This window comes from Plectrocnemia conspersa, unplaced genomic scaffold, assembly GCF_051122295.1.
Source record: "Plectrocnemia conspersa isolate PC_06_02 unplaced genomic scaffold, ASM5112229v1 ptg000012l, whole genome shotgun sequence".
Taxonomy (NCBI): Eukaryota; Metazoa; Arthropoda; class Insecta; order Trichoptera; family Polycentropodidae; genus Plectrocnemia; species Plectrocnemia conspersa.
The window spans coordinates 14,305,808-14,321,586 of record NW_028277176.1 but is presented as its reverse complement, the minus strand read 5'-3'; the positions used below and the strand labels follow the sequence as shown (position 1 = coordinate 14,321,586).

Genomic DNA, 15,779 nt, shown 5'->3' with positions numbered 1-15,779 from the left:
AAATATTTACATAAAAAGTATTTTTTTCACAACGACCATAATTTTCTTTAAAATCCCCCTTAACGCAAATAACTTTTTCTTCATTTCCTTCATTCTCATCCACCGACAACGACCGCCCATACCATCCAGGCTGTCCCATTTAAATTCGTCTCCGGGCTGTATCGTTCTAGTCCCAGAATTAATGCTCTCGTTCGAGCAGTTGGCAGCCCTGGCCGTGGCCAAGAGCCATCCGAGCGTACGGAGGCGCCACTGCGGCGCCCCCATCGCGGAGGCTACGACCGGCTACGGCCGCGAGCTACGAACCCGCTACGATGCAATCGAGATGCGTGAGAACCGATCGCATTTTACAACTGTATACATCGTGACACGAATTTAGCGCTTCGGATAGAATGAATTTTGCGATTGGCGATTATTATGTTAATCATACAAAGTACCTCACCAAAACCTAGCGAATTGTATCGTTGGATTGCTTCAACTACAGAAAAAGTATGAAAAGGAAACTGCTCTGACAAAATAACACACCATCGTAGGATAGTTACTTAAGTTACTAAATAGTAACAACACATATTTAAATAAATTTTCTTGTATATTATTATCTATTGTATATAACATAATTTATTAAGCGAATGTCTTGCGGCTATTTTTCATCAGAGTAGTTAACATATGATATTATATACGTAATATATAAATTTAGATGAAAAATATTATAAAGCTAACACTAAATTATTTGACTGTATGTGAATCGGTACTGGCCGAAATTCAAACTTGCATGTATCCGAACTCATTTGATCGTTTATTCAACACAGAAAAGTTGATAATGGGTATACATTTATTTATTTAAAAAAAAGAGAAATAGTAATGACATTCATATCCCACACTTCCTTTAATTCTGTTCCTTTCGCTCTCTGTGGCACATGCAAATGGAAGCTTTGAGATATTCAAATTTTATTAAATTATTAAAACCTACACGAACGGAAAATTTCATTCCCCTCTTAGATTTCGATATTTCAATATTCGGTGAAAAAATCAAACTCGAGGATTATTGTTCGAGTTTTTTGCGCTTCGAGAAAGGGATTATTAGATTTTCTTTGCAAAATTAATTGCGTTATCCATTTATACCAAATTATTTAAATCGTATTACTTATTTGAATATGAAGAATAATTCGTATAGGATAATTCTAAAATAATAATTCTAAGAAGAAATTATCTCTCGCTTAAAATAAACTGTAATGCCTGCGCATACGTAGAGTAATTTTATAATTTTGGGTTTCACATGCGAAGACTGAATTAAATTGGTTTTTTGTCCCTTTTTATTTTTTGCTTATATGGTGTAGACTTAAGTAAAAAAATAAATAAAAAATCGCTCACGTCTGCAACCCCAGACTGACATAAACGTTTTGTTATATTTAACTCATGTACTAAAAGATCTTCAACACATGTTTTATTTTAAAATAGCGTGTAAATGTTATATTACAATATACACATATACGTAGACTAAAAGAATGAAATATTTAACAACTGATTATGCGACGCAAATAACGTTGTAAAACTTATATACGTAAATAGTCAACTTTACAGGAGGTGAAAAATTAATTTACAGATTTAAATACGTTCATTTTTAGATCTTTATAATATTATATTTCACAATTTATTCATTAGAAAGTTTTTTCATACGTAACTAGTATATATATAACACGATATTGGATTTTGTCAAGAATGAACATTTTCAATTGTGGAATAACGAAAGTTATGATGTTGTAACGTTGTTCCACTTATTACTTATTTTGGATAAAAAGATTTCATACTTTCACCAGGGCTATGGAGTCTTTTAATAATCTACCATCTCCAAATTAAACATTTTTTTAAGAGCTTTTTTTACCGCGTATAAAATTGATAAAAGTAAAAATAATTATGATAAAATTAAAGAATTAGAAAAAAAATTCAATATTAAAAATTGCGTTAAGCAATATCTTGAAACTAAAAATATTTACATTAAATGAAAAAGTATACATTATAACAATAAAAGATATATAAACATTAATTAAAATTATAAAAATAAGTCGAAGTCGGTCGATTGTTTACGACTCCGATCGAGACTCCACAGCCTTGATTTTTACAATCTAACACAAAGATAATACAGTTTTATAGATGTGCTTTAAAATAAAAATTATATAAATAACTATAGAGCACCGCCACCCTAATGAATTTGGTTCCTAAAAATAGTTGTAAGGCGACACATTACAATTTAAGGCCAAATCTAATCTAAACAAATTAACCTAATCTAACTGAACCTCATTAAAAATTTTAAATTAAATATAATTTTTAAACTTTTATTAAGTCAAGTTAGGTTTGGGTTTAAATAGCAAATTGTTTAATACATTTTCACTAGCCTAGTTAGCGAAATTATATTTATACTAATAATAATATAATTTCACTAAAATATAAACATGTACTGTAACATATTCAAAAACAAATTACGATTTTTCTAATGCTTTTAGGCTTTTGACTAAAGAATAATGATAAAAGTAAGATGTGAGATATCCAAGGAATTGAAATATGTTTTTTTTATGTACTAGTTATTACAAGAAACTGTTTTTATTTTGCCTGTATAACTTCAGCTCTGTGATACTTTCTTGAATATTATAATTAAATAATATCTGCATTCACCTTGAATGGATAAATAACCCTATACGGTATATTTATATTTAGAATATCGCTAAATCGTTTTAAGCTGTTTGAAATGCTCCATATATATAATTAGATCATCCCTTTTTTAATTGTTTATAGTAGCCAATGAATAAAATTGGTTAAACTCAATAAGATTATTTTCAAAAGCTTTAAATTGCTGACACAAGCAAGAATGACATTTTTAGAAAATACATGGTAAAATTTTTCCTTTATAATTATTTTTTTAATATATTGGACTGTAAAAATGTTAAAAAATATATACATATATTGACTATTTAACTTATTAAAGATATGACACTATCCCAAAATGAAACAAACCGAAGAAGACAATTGCCTTTTAATAGCAAACTAATCTTTGTATGCAATAATATGCTGTCGAAATCTTCTTTGTTTATCTGACAAAGTTTTGAATAGGGATTCCTCTAATTTGCTATAATTTGGAAGATAATTAGATAAATGAAGAAGCTTTATATTGATATGAAAGTTCTGCTGAAAAAATATATTTTGGCATGGATATTTAATCCAATTTAATGATTCCATGCAAAAAATACTCAGAACTGCAAAGCTAATACCATTTTTTAATCAAGAGTACGATTGCTTGTTTTTATGCATTAGAATTAGGTTTCCGTTGTGTAAATTTTTTTCAGACGCGGAATCGCCTTAGCATAATATAGCAGAAGTAAATGATCTTCGCCGCAGTATATCAGGATATATTTAACAAAAGCTTATTTCTGGTCATCAAGCAAAGAGGCACATGGATCAATAAGTATACATTTTTATTATTTTTATACAAATATTATGTTTATAAATGTATATCCATGTATGTATGCAGCTTATCAGAAAAACGATATAGTTTTTATTAACCGTTACATTTAAGTAAAAATAAACGAGGCAAAAAAGATAAAATATAACTAAATCCCGACTAATTTCACAGGTGGTAAGAGTCGTTCTTAACCCACCAGCTTCTTTTGAGTATTCAGACGTTTCAAAGCTCGGTCAATTATAACTTTAAAACACTCCAAATTAACTACCCGCTCAAACGCGACCTTGCGAATCCTGTCGCCCCTGGAGTTATTTCGCACATATTTATATAATATTTATCGGAAAGGCACACACATGCACGCTGGGCCGTTTTCATAATTCAGCAGCGTAAATAAATAAATCAACATGCTGGTGTTTGTTGAAGAAAATGAAAATTAATCGCCCCGGCGAAACGGGGTCGAAAATTGGGTCCGGTTGTAATTTTTAGGGTTTAAAATATGCCGCCAGCTCGTTTGGGAGCCTCTGCACGTTAGGATATTTATTGTCGGCTATGCATTATCGCGAATTTTTAACTCCTTCTCGTCCCTATTTTTGCGGAGCAAAGCAAAGTGGCCGTTTCCTTCCTGCATAATTACCCATTAAATACCGACAAGTTACGAGGTGTCACGGACCGGCAGAACCCTAAAGACTTATAATCTGACGTGACACATTTTTGGGGTGTAAAATTTTTCACACCAAAAGGAGTGAAAATCTTGTGTATAAAGAGAATACTATAAAATAAAATCATATATAGGGCATTCGGAAAGTTAGCGACGATATTTATATGTTTATATACAAATTTAATCGAGCAAATATTTTCTTATAAAAGTATTTCCAAACGTAAGTAAAAGGATATTTAAAGAAAAGTCCAACTACAAGAATGGGTTATGAAATTTAAATATTTGAATGATTTTAGTAAAAAATAATTTAAGTTTCAGCTATTAAATTCACAGCACATACTATGTTATAGTTAAAAAATCTAAAGGTTATAGAATAAAATAAATAAACTTACCAGCATCATATGCAGAAAGACGATCATGCCGAGCACCTTCATTTTCCAAAATTGCGCACACACAGTTTTTTAAATTAAAGATTGATAATGACTATTATTAAGTTTATTTTCCGATCTATTATATTAAAGTTTCCTTCATCTCAAATCGAATTGCAAATTGTTTAATCGACAAATTCTGAAAACTTGCTCGATCCGGTCCATCTGTAAAATGAAAACAAATACATTAATAACAATCAAAATATTATAGAATACAATTAAAACTTTATCAAATGTATAATTTTAAACTTTTAATATATGGCTCATTCGTTAAAAGCGTTCCAAGCCAACGTAGTTTGTTAATGTTCACGTTACAATTATTAATGTCTCATGGGAGCTTGTTCGTGGACTACAACGAAAAACTTCGTCGCGACACCAAAGCTACGGTGTTTGTTTAGAATTTCCGAGAAACGACACTAGGTAATTGCTGTGTTTGTATTTCTCTATGTAAAGTATGTAAATTTATAATTATTTTACTTTTTATATTTCAACTCGTTAACATTTAAAAAAGATTGTTGGGCGAGAAGTGTTGTTCTAGTAACAAGTAATCACAGAGCTGGATTGAAGAGAAGAGACAATATAAAAAAAAAATTAAATTAATTTAACTAATTAATTAAGTGTGCGAATACCGGACCTTTAACTTTTTAGGTTTTTAATATTTTTTCCTTCGTTCTGATTTTTGGAATCCATTTTTTAATTTAATGGTTGAAATAAGATTTCTAATATAAATGAAATGAGATCGCACGTATGCGTCCGAAAGATATTCGGTTGATCCTAGTGCCTTTTTTACTATTACCGCGTTATCATGTGAATTTTCGCAATTCATGGACAAATATATAAGATTTTGTAACAATAGTTCAAAATGATTCAATCTATAAGAAACCACTTAACATTTTCAACACGTTTACAATTTAGGTATATATTTATTCAAGAAAATATTTTATATTATTTAAGTTAGATTTAAAACTTAGCTAGATAATAATAAAAATAAACATTGTTGACAACTACTATTCCAAAATATCATAATATAATATTTTTTAAATGAAGGGATAACACATTCTCCAATATCTTATCGACCCTTCACCTACGCGTGGATCTACTAATCAAGTGCGACCAAAACTTTTATTTTTACGCAATAAACATATCAAAAAATTATTATATTTACGTGATTTAGATCGCGTTGATGTCCTGGAGTCTCAGTTTCGATATATTTCACCAAAATATTTTTGAGATCATCAGAATATTTTTTTTCTTTATTTTTACATCGCGCGGATAAAGTTTTAGAATTTACACTTTTTTTACATCGCGCGGATAAAGTTTTAGAATTTACACTTTCACTAATTTATTATTTTTTATGTCAAAAACACAAGTTAAAATTGATCATTATTTCCCTATCTGCCCCGCGGATAGGAGCGTACTGTAACTGTTTATATTGAAAATTGCTTTATTTTACGTGATAAATATATTAAAAAAATATTATATTTACGTGATTTAGATCGCGTTAATGTTCTTGGAGTCTCAGTCTCGATTTATTTTGCCAAAATATTTTTGCCATCAGGAGAATTTTTTATTTTTATATACACTTTTTTACTTTTATATACACTTTTTTATTTTTATATACACTTTTTTATTTTTATATACACTTTTTTTACATCGCACGGACAAAGTTTTAGAATTTGCACTTTCACTAATTTATTAGTTTTTATGGCAAAAAACACTATAGTTAAAATTGATAATTATTCCCCTATCTGCCCCGCGGATAGGAGCGTACTGTAACTGTTTATATTGAAAATTGTTTATTTTTACGCGATAAATATATTAAAAAAAAATTCTATCTTCTTGATTTAGATTGCGTTAATGTTCTTGGAGTCTCAGTCTCAATTTATTTCGCCAGAATATTTTTGGCATCATCACGAGAATTTTTTTATTTATATTTTTATATACACTTTTTTTTAAATATGAATGCTGTATATAATCAAACGATCGAATAAAAATTATTGTGACAATTCAACACAACGATCGAATACTTTTTATCATGGACTGAATCGATTAGAAATTAGTAAACACATTAATTATCCATAACACGCTGGCCAAAATGCTTCGAAACGGTTCAACGAATGTGATTCTTACAAATCAAAGCCAATAACTAGAAGAAAATAAAAGACAACTGCCCAGGAAGATCGAAAGTTGGTTTGCGAATCACTCAAAAATCGTCGAAAAACGTCTTTAAAGCTGGCTGCTGAAGTCTCTGCAAGAGGAGGACCTTTAATTTTTTCGCAGACAGTAACATTTATATTTCAATGTTGTAGTCCATTTTAATATATTCCTACTGGAAAATATTTCAAAGCTCAGACCAAGCTACCATCTGATTGCAGCAAGACAACACTAAGTGCCATATTTCGATAAAAAGCAAGGATTGGTTTGCGACACAGTCACCAGACCTAATTCATGTAGAGAATATATGGTCAAAATTTATAGGAATGATTTCCCAAAACAATTGCAAATCCAAACTTGAGCTTCGATAAAATGTTCAGATGAAACGAAGAAAAATGTGTTCGTCTACCTGCAAGTCATTAGTTGACAGTATGTTAAAAAGGGTTGCGGCTGTATTTAAAGCTAGAGTGTGCTTCTAGATATTAAAAATAATCTTCACGATTGTTTAAGATATAACACATTTACTGTAACGAAAGCTGTGTATATATAAATATATAATTCAGAATGCCAAAGTGCCTAAGTGTCGAGGCCAGAATCAGATTAGTTTATTGATTAATAAATTATGAGCATATCTGCGCGATAATTATTCAACACTACCACATCTCAGAGTGGACATGCAGCACTAGATCGCGTCGCCTAACCAAGATTAATGGGACAGGACGAGTCCACCGGTTTTCATCCCAGTCCTCCAAATCGATACGAAAACAGGCTGGTTGCATCGGAATAATTTATGCTCTTTGTATGCAGTTCGAACCAGATTGCAGTAAAACAATGCTAGTGGGCGTGCGCTGACCGTACCGGGTCGTAGAACTGGAATTGCCTACCCTTGACACAAAGGCCATTCGGCGGAAAAGCCGGGATCAAGCGAAACGATCACGGGATCTTTTGCCGTCTGGGGCATGTGATGACATGGCTGTGTGTTGACCCGCCACCCACAAGTCGGCTGCTAAAGCCGAACCACCCTCTCGTGTTGCCTAAACACGAAACTCACGGGATTAGCATTTAATGGAAGTTTTGGAAGTGATGTTCGATTAGGCGGGATTGCCGTTTAATTCCAGCAATTATTTCGACTCGAAAACACTCCCCCGGTTCGATGTTACCAGTGTGTACCGTCGATTAAATTTTACGGTTAAACGCTTGTTAATGAATTTTTAGTGTTGCATCGTGCGTGAATTTTATTCAATTGGGGTTAATAAGAAATAAACAGTTCCTAAAATTGGTTATTATAATATTAAGTATATAATTAACGTTTATTTATAGATTAATAATGAGACTGTTAACCCTGAGATCTGCGAGTTGATTTATAATAAAAAAACAATTGAAAAAATAAACAACATTTTTCGAATATTATTTATTTTATATTCTTTCTTTGAGAACAATCAAAACAACTATATCGATTAGTAATTATTATTAGGTTGTTAGCACACGTTTTAGTTGAAATTTTAAACACATCCCAGAGTTGATGAGTACGTCAGATAGTAACGCGCAGAACAACACTGTAAAATTTACATTATGGCTTAGGTGGAGCGCACGAGATTGGGTAGTGATTAATATATGTTGTTATTTGTTTTGTGAAAATTTTCGTCCGTAGCAGAGATTTTGAAACCTTTCCCTGTACCCTAGGGACACGAAGTTAAGTATTTAAGTAAACGTGATTCACCGAAATGAAATACGGCCGAGCGATAACCAAACGAAACAACGCTTTATGGCCGCGGCGATCGGAACGATACAGCCTTGTTTTTTTTCTACAGTTAATATTTAACCAGTATAATTTTAACTACCAGTACGCGCCCGATCAAGGTTCAATAGAGCCGTTACGTTTTTTTTTTGAGTTATTGGTGTGTTTTTCGTTATTCATTTTTGATGTATGCGAATTGTTTTATTTTTTTACGTTCGGTTGAAATCGCGCACGTGTATGTAATAATGTTACAATGGGAAATTTATATGTTAAGTAATGTTAGTGCGCGAGTTGTTAAGGCGAACATCAATAATAAAATTTGCATATAAATTTATATATTATAATATAATGCTACTGCTTTTTTCGCCCTATTAGCGTCGGCGACCTAAATATTGTGGAAATAGTTCATTTTTATTTCGTACACGAGTTGAAAATGTTATAAAAAAGCATTATTTTTCTAAACGGCTGGATAAAATTTCTGCGAAAACAATTATAATAAAATATTTTATTTTATTTGGCTTCAGAAGCTACGCGTGCGTTCTCGTGATACCAGCCCGATTTATTTATCTTGCGAAAATAAATACGTTCAAAATTTATTATGATTTAATTAATTTTTCAATTTGGTTGAGATTTTTTTAATATTAATTTTAATTCATGTTATTTTTAAATATTAATCTAATTATTTTTTATAAAAGATAAAAGAACCATAGCTTGTAATATTTTATATATTCTTCCGTTGAATTTGATTAAAATAATCAAAAAAGCTATTCTTGCATATTTGTCAAAATATTTTCAGCTAACTGATAACGGTTAAATTATGTGTGTTGTCAAGTTTTAATATTAGTTTATAGTTTGTGAGACAGTTTGATAAAGTAGATTTTTTTAAGAAATTTGTTAAGAAACATATATACAGTTTTAATAATGAAAACAGCTTTATACATATTCTTATGAAAACAATAAAAAGTATAGGGAATATTTAATTTATTATAATTGAAAAAATTATAGCACATTAAATTTAAATACCAAAAACACTCATCCAGTGTCTGTTGATGGGGGCTTTATTGTCAGAAATGTGTTAAATAGCATGTTAAATCGTTTTGCATTTATATAAATGTATCTAAATATATAAAAATCGTTTAATATTTATTTCTTCAAAAATAAAAAAATAAATATTTCATTTTAGAATATACTATATTTTAATGTATTTAAGTTTATTATATTAAGTAAATAAGATAAAGTTTTTACTTTTTGGATCAACACATTCGAACAAAATGTTTAATAGATATAGAAAAAAAAATTATAGATGAAATAATAACGTAAATATTTATTTATTTGCCTTAGAGGTAAATCGTTGCCTTAAAGGCAAAGATTTACCTCTAAGGCGAAATCATTATATTATATTTTGTACCAATAAAATTTAATTGTAAAAGTGTATTAAACTATTATTATTTTAAATCTACATAAAAATAATAATTAGAAAGTTGACGCTCCAAACAAGATTTTTTGCTGGTTTTATATATCACATCCAGGCCTGCCGAGAGAAAAATTCAAAGCAAGAATATATTAATAAAAAAGTAAAAACCGACTTAAAAAAATGAATCTGAACTAAACTATGGTTATTTGAGATGTACCTGATGTGTTATGAAACTGATGTGTTTCAAGTATAAGTTCTTTTAGCCCTTTTTATACATGTTATACATATATGAAAAAAGGAGCGGAACATTGCCTTCAAACGCAACCACTTTGTGTTAAAATTTGTTTGCAAATTATTGCTTTTTGAACCTTTAAAAAATATTAGACGTGAGAGAAAATATTCAACGAATGTAAATTAGTAGCAGTAAATTTAGTTATTCGATCTGAAAATTTAGATCTAATTCTTTCGAAATAACGAATTATACAAATTTTATGTTTTTATAGATTGTATTATCGGTAGTTTGACCACTAGATTTAATGTAGAAAAATAAATAAATAATATAATAAGTCTCATGTGCTTATCTCTAAAAGAAAATCTAGAAAAAACAGTCTCGAATCTATCCCAAAAATGTATTTTTTTTAAATATGTATCGGAATACATTCTCACTAGTAGATATATTTTTTAAAAGTAAAAATATTAGTTATCTGGCAGGTGCTAGTGTATTAACCTACTTATCGTTATTTATTTAAATGAAATATAGTGAATTTTTCAGTATAATTATTATGTCACTAGTGAAGTGCAAATACATTATCACTAGTAGATATGTATTTTACTAGCGAAAATATAATTTAACTGATAAACTCTAATATGCTGCTCTGTTATGAAACCCAATTTTACAGTTGTAAAACGTCCATTTACTGTTCAAATTATTCATTTCCACGCGATGTATAAATAGTTGCATTTTTAGTGAAGTTATATTTTCACCAGTGAAGTCCAAATCTATATATTTCTACTAGCGAAACGAAACATAAATTCGCTGTTTAAACCCAAACCTAACATACACGAATTAACCAAACTGAACCAAATGAAAGTTCAAAAACTAATTATAGTTTTAAAACTTTGATTAGGTCAAGTCCAAAATACAAACTAAGCCAACTCAATGATATTACTCAATGTTTTAAAAATATGATAGCTATCCTTACCGATATTAGGTACTATGGATTTATATTATAAAAGGGTTGATCAAAGTATTTTTAAACCAAATTTTGATTAATAGGAGAGCGCAAAAACAATTATCATTTCCCAGAAGGCAAAAATTCACGTCAAAAGCAATAAAATCGTGTCGGCACCGTCAAAGTGGGATTCCTTGGTAACGAGCGTTTTCACTGCGATGGCGACGGCACGATTTTATTGCTTTTGACGTGTATTTTTGCCTTCTGAGAAGGGATAATTGTTTTTTGCGCTCTCCTATTGGTAAAAATCAATATATACATATATTATAAATATATAAAAGCCACATGGTCCATGTACATACAATGTATGTTTGGAAACTACTTCTATGTCGTTTCAGCTAGGAACTTCAAACTTTGCAAGCTGACATAGTTTAGACTAAATTAACGGTTAGGACCATTTTTTCATATATATAAAATATCTACGTTGTATACGTTGTTATATTAAGGAAATAAAATTAGCAAATAGTGTTTGATAGTAAATATTAATAGATGGTATATAAACATTTCAATTTAAATTCGTTGGAACTAAACACGCGCTATTAGAAAGACACCATTAGATATCTATATTATGTCAATAACGATAAATAACACGAGATCTTAATCTAATTCCTTTCTCTGCTCTTCCATAAATAGCAATTCAGCGTTGAGTAATAAAATGATCATTGCGATGGACACAATTACATATCAATATAATGCTTACGAAATCTTAACATAACTTCTAATTTCCCCGCTCTTCACGTAAACGTAATTTAGCGTCGCCAAAGTCGTAATCACGTGAGAACTTTAAGGATATGTTCATTTTTCTACGTCGACCGCGGATGTTCGTGACCGTTTGAACATGTGTGCGTAACGTATTAAAGTTAATAAATCTCCATAAGAATGGGTCTCCAAATGTTAGCCCAGCTACATTTTACATATGTACTACAATATATTATATATACATAATATCTGTTTAATATGAACGAACGGTCATTTGAAGCATTCGCATACAGCCGCAATGCGGATTAAAACTTCTTTCAACGTATGCCCATTTAACTGGTACACATTTATATATCATACACTAGTGTACAAAAAACGCACGTATTAAAGGGTTATAACAGTGAAACAACCGATTAATTTGATCGATTTAGAGCTGCGCGGTTGTGCGGGAGACAGATGATCCAATTAATAATGAACGGTTCATGAATTTAATTTATTGGCATTGATTTGCTCCAATCCAAGATTAATAAGAATTAATATTTCTAAACCCGACCGTTGAATTTTAAACAAATGTTATAAACTTAAATTTATTAGAAATGTATTTTTGTTAAAATTGGATATTGATGTATTTTTGTATGATTTTAGATAAGATTAAAATATTTTATACATACATGTAATATGTTATCCCGACCCATTTATTCTTACCCTGTCTTCGTGTCTTATCCAGCAAACACACATTTTGTTTATTCTTTCCATCTATTCTTCCTCAAGGGTATCATTCCAAAATTTACTATGTATATCGCCCTATATTTCGCCGCACTGCTACTTTAACCCTTTTTTAAATGTGTTTTTACCCTTTCAATTATTTGGAATAACTCTTCTTCCTTATTTGATATTCAAATCAAAATACAGACGTACTTATAAATGTAAGTACATGGGTTTTCAAACATTTGTTTTAAATAATATATTTGTGTAGCTACATATTCTTGACGTTAAATGTACTAACCATGATCGTTGCCTCAATCACATATACAGGCTTGGCCATAATTACAATTATTTCAATCAAAAAAACGTCCCTTTTTTGGATACCGATAATATATAAATATGTAAGATACCTGTCCGAGCTATACTTTTTAATTTCACATTTTTTGGCAAATAACTTATATTATGCGAGTGGGTTGTAAGAATTATAATACCTTATAAAAATATATTTTAATATGAGAGAGAAAAAAATATATATTTTATTATATTGTATTCACTTACTGACCGCTTCCTATTGGAGATGTTTATTTAACGAATTCGAAGGGGATGATAATTTTTCAAGCGTTTTAGCCGCTGAAGCGACAGAGGTATACGCCGATACATTTTTCATGAGACGCTTAATTGGCTGGCCCGACCTCCGTCGGATGTAGCACCTAGGTATGGACAGATTTCGTCGAGTGCCACATCTTAGCGAGATGAACAATCGATAACACTCGAATAGTAATTATCATTCGCTTCGTCACGAGAGAGGGACAAATTGCGACGTTTAATGTTTACATGATAAATGCCTTCTCGTTACGCTCTGCAGGAGGATCCTTCAGAGCAAACACTCGTTTGTAAAGATTAAAACACCTCTGCGATAACTCGAATTAGGGATGGCGCGTTTTGAAAACTTTATTCGAGGGACGGTCAATCAGTTATCTAAAACTCGCTCTAGGATATTATATAATAAGGATAGCAAAACTTTTGCGGACTGCTCGATGTAGTGGTATTCTCAGTAGCGGAATTTCAAATGATTTTATAATAATACACAGGTTATAGTTATATTATAGACACAATGGATACGTTCCACAAAAATTCATGTAAAAATATATCTCTATCTATATAAATATAAAATATATTACATTTTAATAATTGATACATGTCAAATATGTTACAGCAGCATGTTTACATTGTTATTTTTAGTGTCTTTCAATAATTTTTAAATTAATATTTTTTTAAAAAAGGTTAAAAATTTAATAAAACACGTTTGATCTATTTTTATTGTTTGAAAACCAATGTATGGTTACTTTTTTAGTTTTCAGCTATAAACACGCGTTGTTAATATTCTCACGTCAAATGCACACAAATTTGCTTCAACTTTACACAATTGACGTTTTGAAATTTCGTGTTTTCATTTAAAAATCCGAACAACACAAATAAAAATAACACCGATCGCTCGTTGAACAAGTCTGATTATTTATACTGCCGAAATATTAATTTTGACGCAGGCTGCTGCTGCTATATTGCGGTCCGAAATCAATTAACTTATTAAAATTTCATCAGGACAACCCCCAATCTCAGGATTAATTAAATACCACTCTGGAAGCAAAAACCTATGCCACAAAAAATATATGATATAATATTTTGTTAGTTTAATTGTTTTATAAATACAAAAGTTGTAGCTAGTTTATACACTACTAGTAACACCAATACGTTATTAAAGTAAAGAGATATTTCTCAATGGTTATAACCAATGATTAGCTAAAAGATTTTTTAAATGTAGAAATGAGTAAAATAAATCGAGTTAAAGGTAAACATATCGAGTGATTTGAATGTGCATGAATATTACCAGTGAGTATTTGCGAAACATTTTCTAGGAAAATAAATGTCAACAAATTATATTTTTGCTAGTAAAAATATATATCAACTGGTAAAAATGTATTTGGATATGATTTCACTAAAACAGTTTTACTGGTAAAAGTATAACTTAATTTAAATTAATATGAAGAATAATATAATTATAAAGAAATAAATAAAGACATCTCGCATACGCGTGTCTGAAATTTTACAGACTGTGCCCACGAATCTAATAGTTGTCTTTTAACACGCGTGAAATGTCGACTCTCTGATGATAATATAAAGTAAAATAAATTTATATGAATCTTTTGTCGTAAAGGTCGCGAAAGATTCAGCAAAATATGTCTTCAGGCACTTGTACGAAATTCAGAGAGCCAAATAATCAGAGGGTGTTTATATTCCGAAATGAAAAAACTATTAAGGCGGTGGTTTATAAAACTGTTCTATATGTTTTTTATTATCCTATTGATATAAAAACGAGTGCTTAAATTTGCACTTGAATCTCATGCATGTTAAAACTCTGTAATCAGAAACGAATAAGGTTGCGGGCGACTTTCTTCAGCTGATAACAACTAACGCACAAAAATCTGAGAGTATGCACAAATGTTAGACATCAGTAATAAAACTGTTTTAAATAACTTAAAACATGTTTGATAAATGGAAGCTAGTGCCAAACGAATTAAATGAAAACTAATAAAATCGTTGTAACTACCAAAATAATTTTTGGTAAAAAAATATAGACGAAGTAAACAATTTAATATTCTGAAACCAACCGGAGAACAGACTAAAAATCTATTTTTTTTACTTGTTTTTTATTCACATTTAATTCAACATCAACAGAAAGCTATCGAGTATTATCATTGGCAGGAATATTCACAACTAAAATTAAAAATAAATTTTCATGTTTTGAAGGGTTGTGATTGCAGAGAAATACAAAATAATTTATTTTTTAAAGCATATATAAAAAACCACATATATATATGAAAGTGTAGCTGCCGTTATCAGATGGTGGAGTTGAAATAATTTATCTCGAAAATCGTCTTTGTTGGAGTGTCGAGTTGAATAATCGTCGGCTGTAATCTGTCGTAGAACAGCGAGGATCTGTCGTAATATGTTCTTGTGACGATGCTGGACGATCCTCTGATGTGCCTACTGCTGGGACTCCTTGAGGTTGATATTGGTAAGTACCTCCCTCGTCTGCCACTCCTTATCAGGTGTCCATCTGCCTGGATTAGGCATATCTTTTATATTGCTGATTCGAGACAGCTCTAGCGAATCGCAGATAAGGATGTTGGTTGGGCAATTGCATCGTTTTTTGGTCCCACTCGCGAATTATGTTTACGCCTTAACAGAAAGACTTGTTTACGCAGAGTGTAGCGCATTGTTTATCGCACATAGTTTTAA

The 15,779-nt window shown here is 30.4% G+C and overlaps 1 protein-coding gene across 3 annotated transcripts in view; it reads right to left on the bottom strand.

Annotated features, from left to right (window-relative positions):
* Positions 1–15,779, bottom strand: part of nolo (ADAMTS-like no long nerve cord) — a 365,417-nt gene that overhangs the window by 256,077 nt on the left and 93,561 nt on the right. For all 3 annotated transcript variants that reach the window (XM_088200097.1, XM_088200100.1, XM_088200098.1), the window contains exon 4: positions 4,502–4,702. In XM_088200097.1, the coding sequence (XP_088056223.1) occupies positions 4,502–4,543 (42 nt within the window). In that variant the 5' untranslated portion in view covers positions 4,544–4,702. The remainder of the gene's footprint in view (positions 1–4,501; positions 4,703–15,779) is intronic.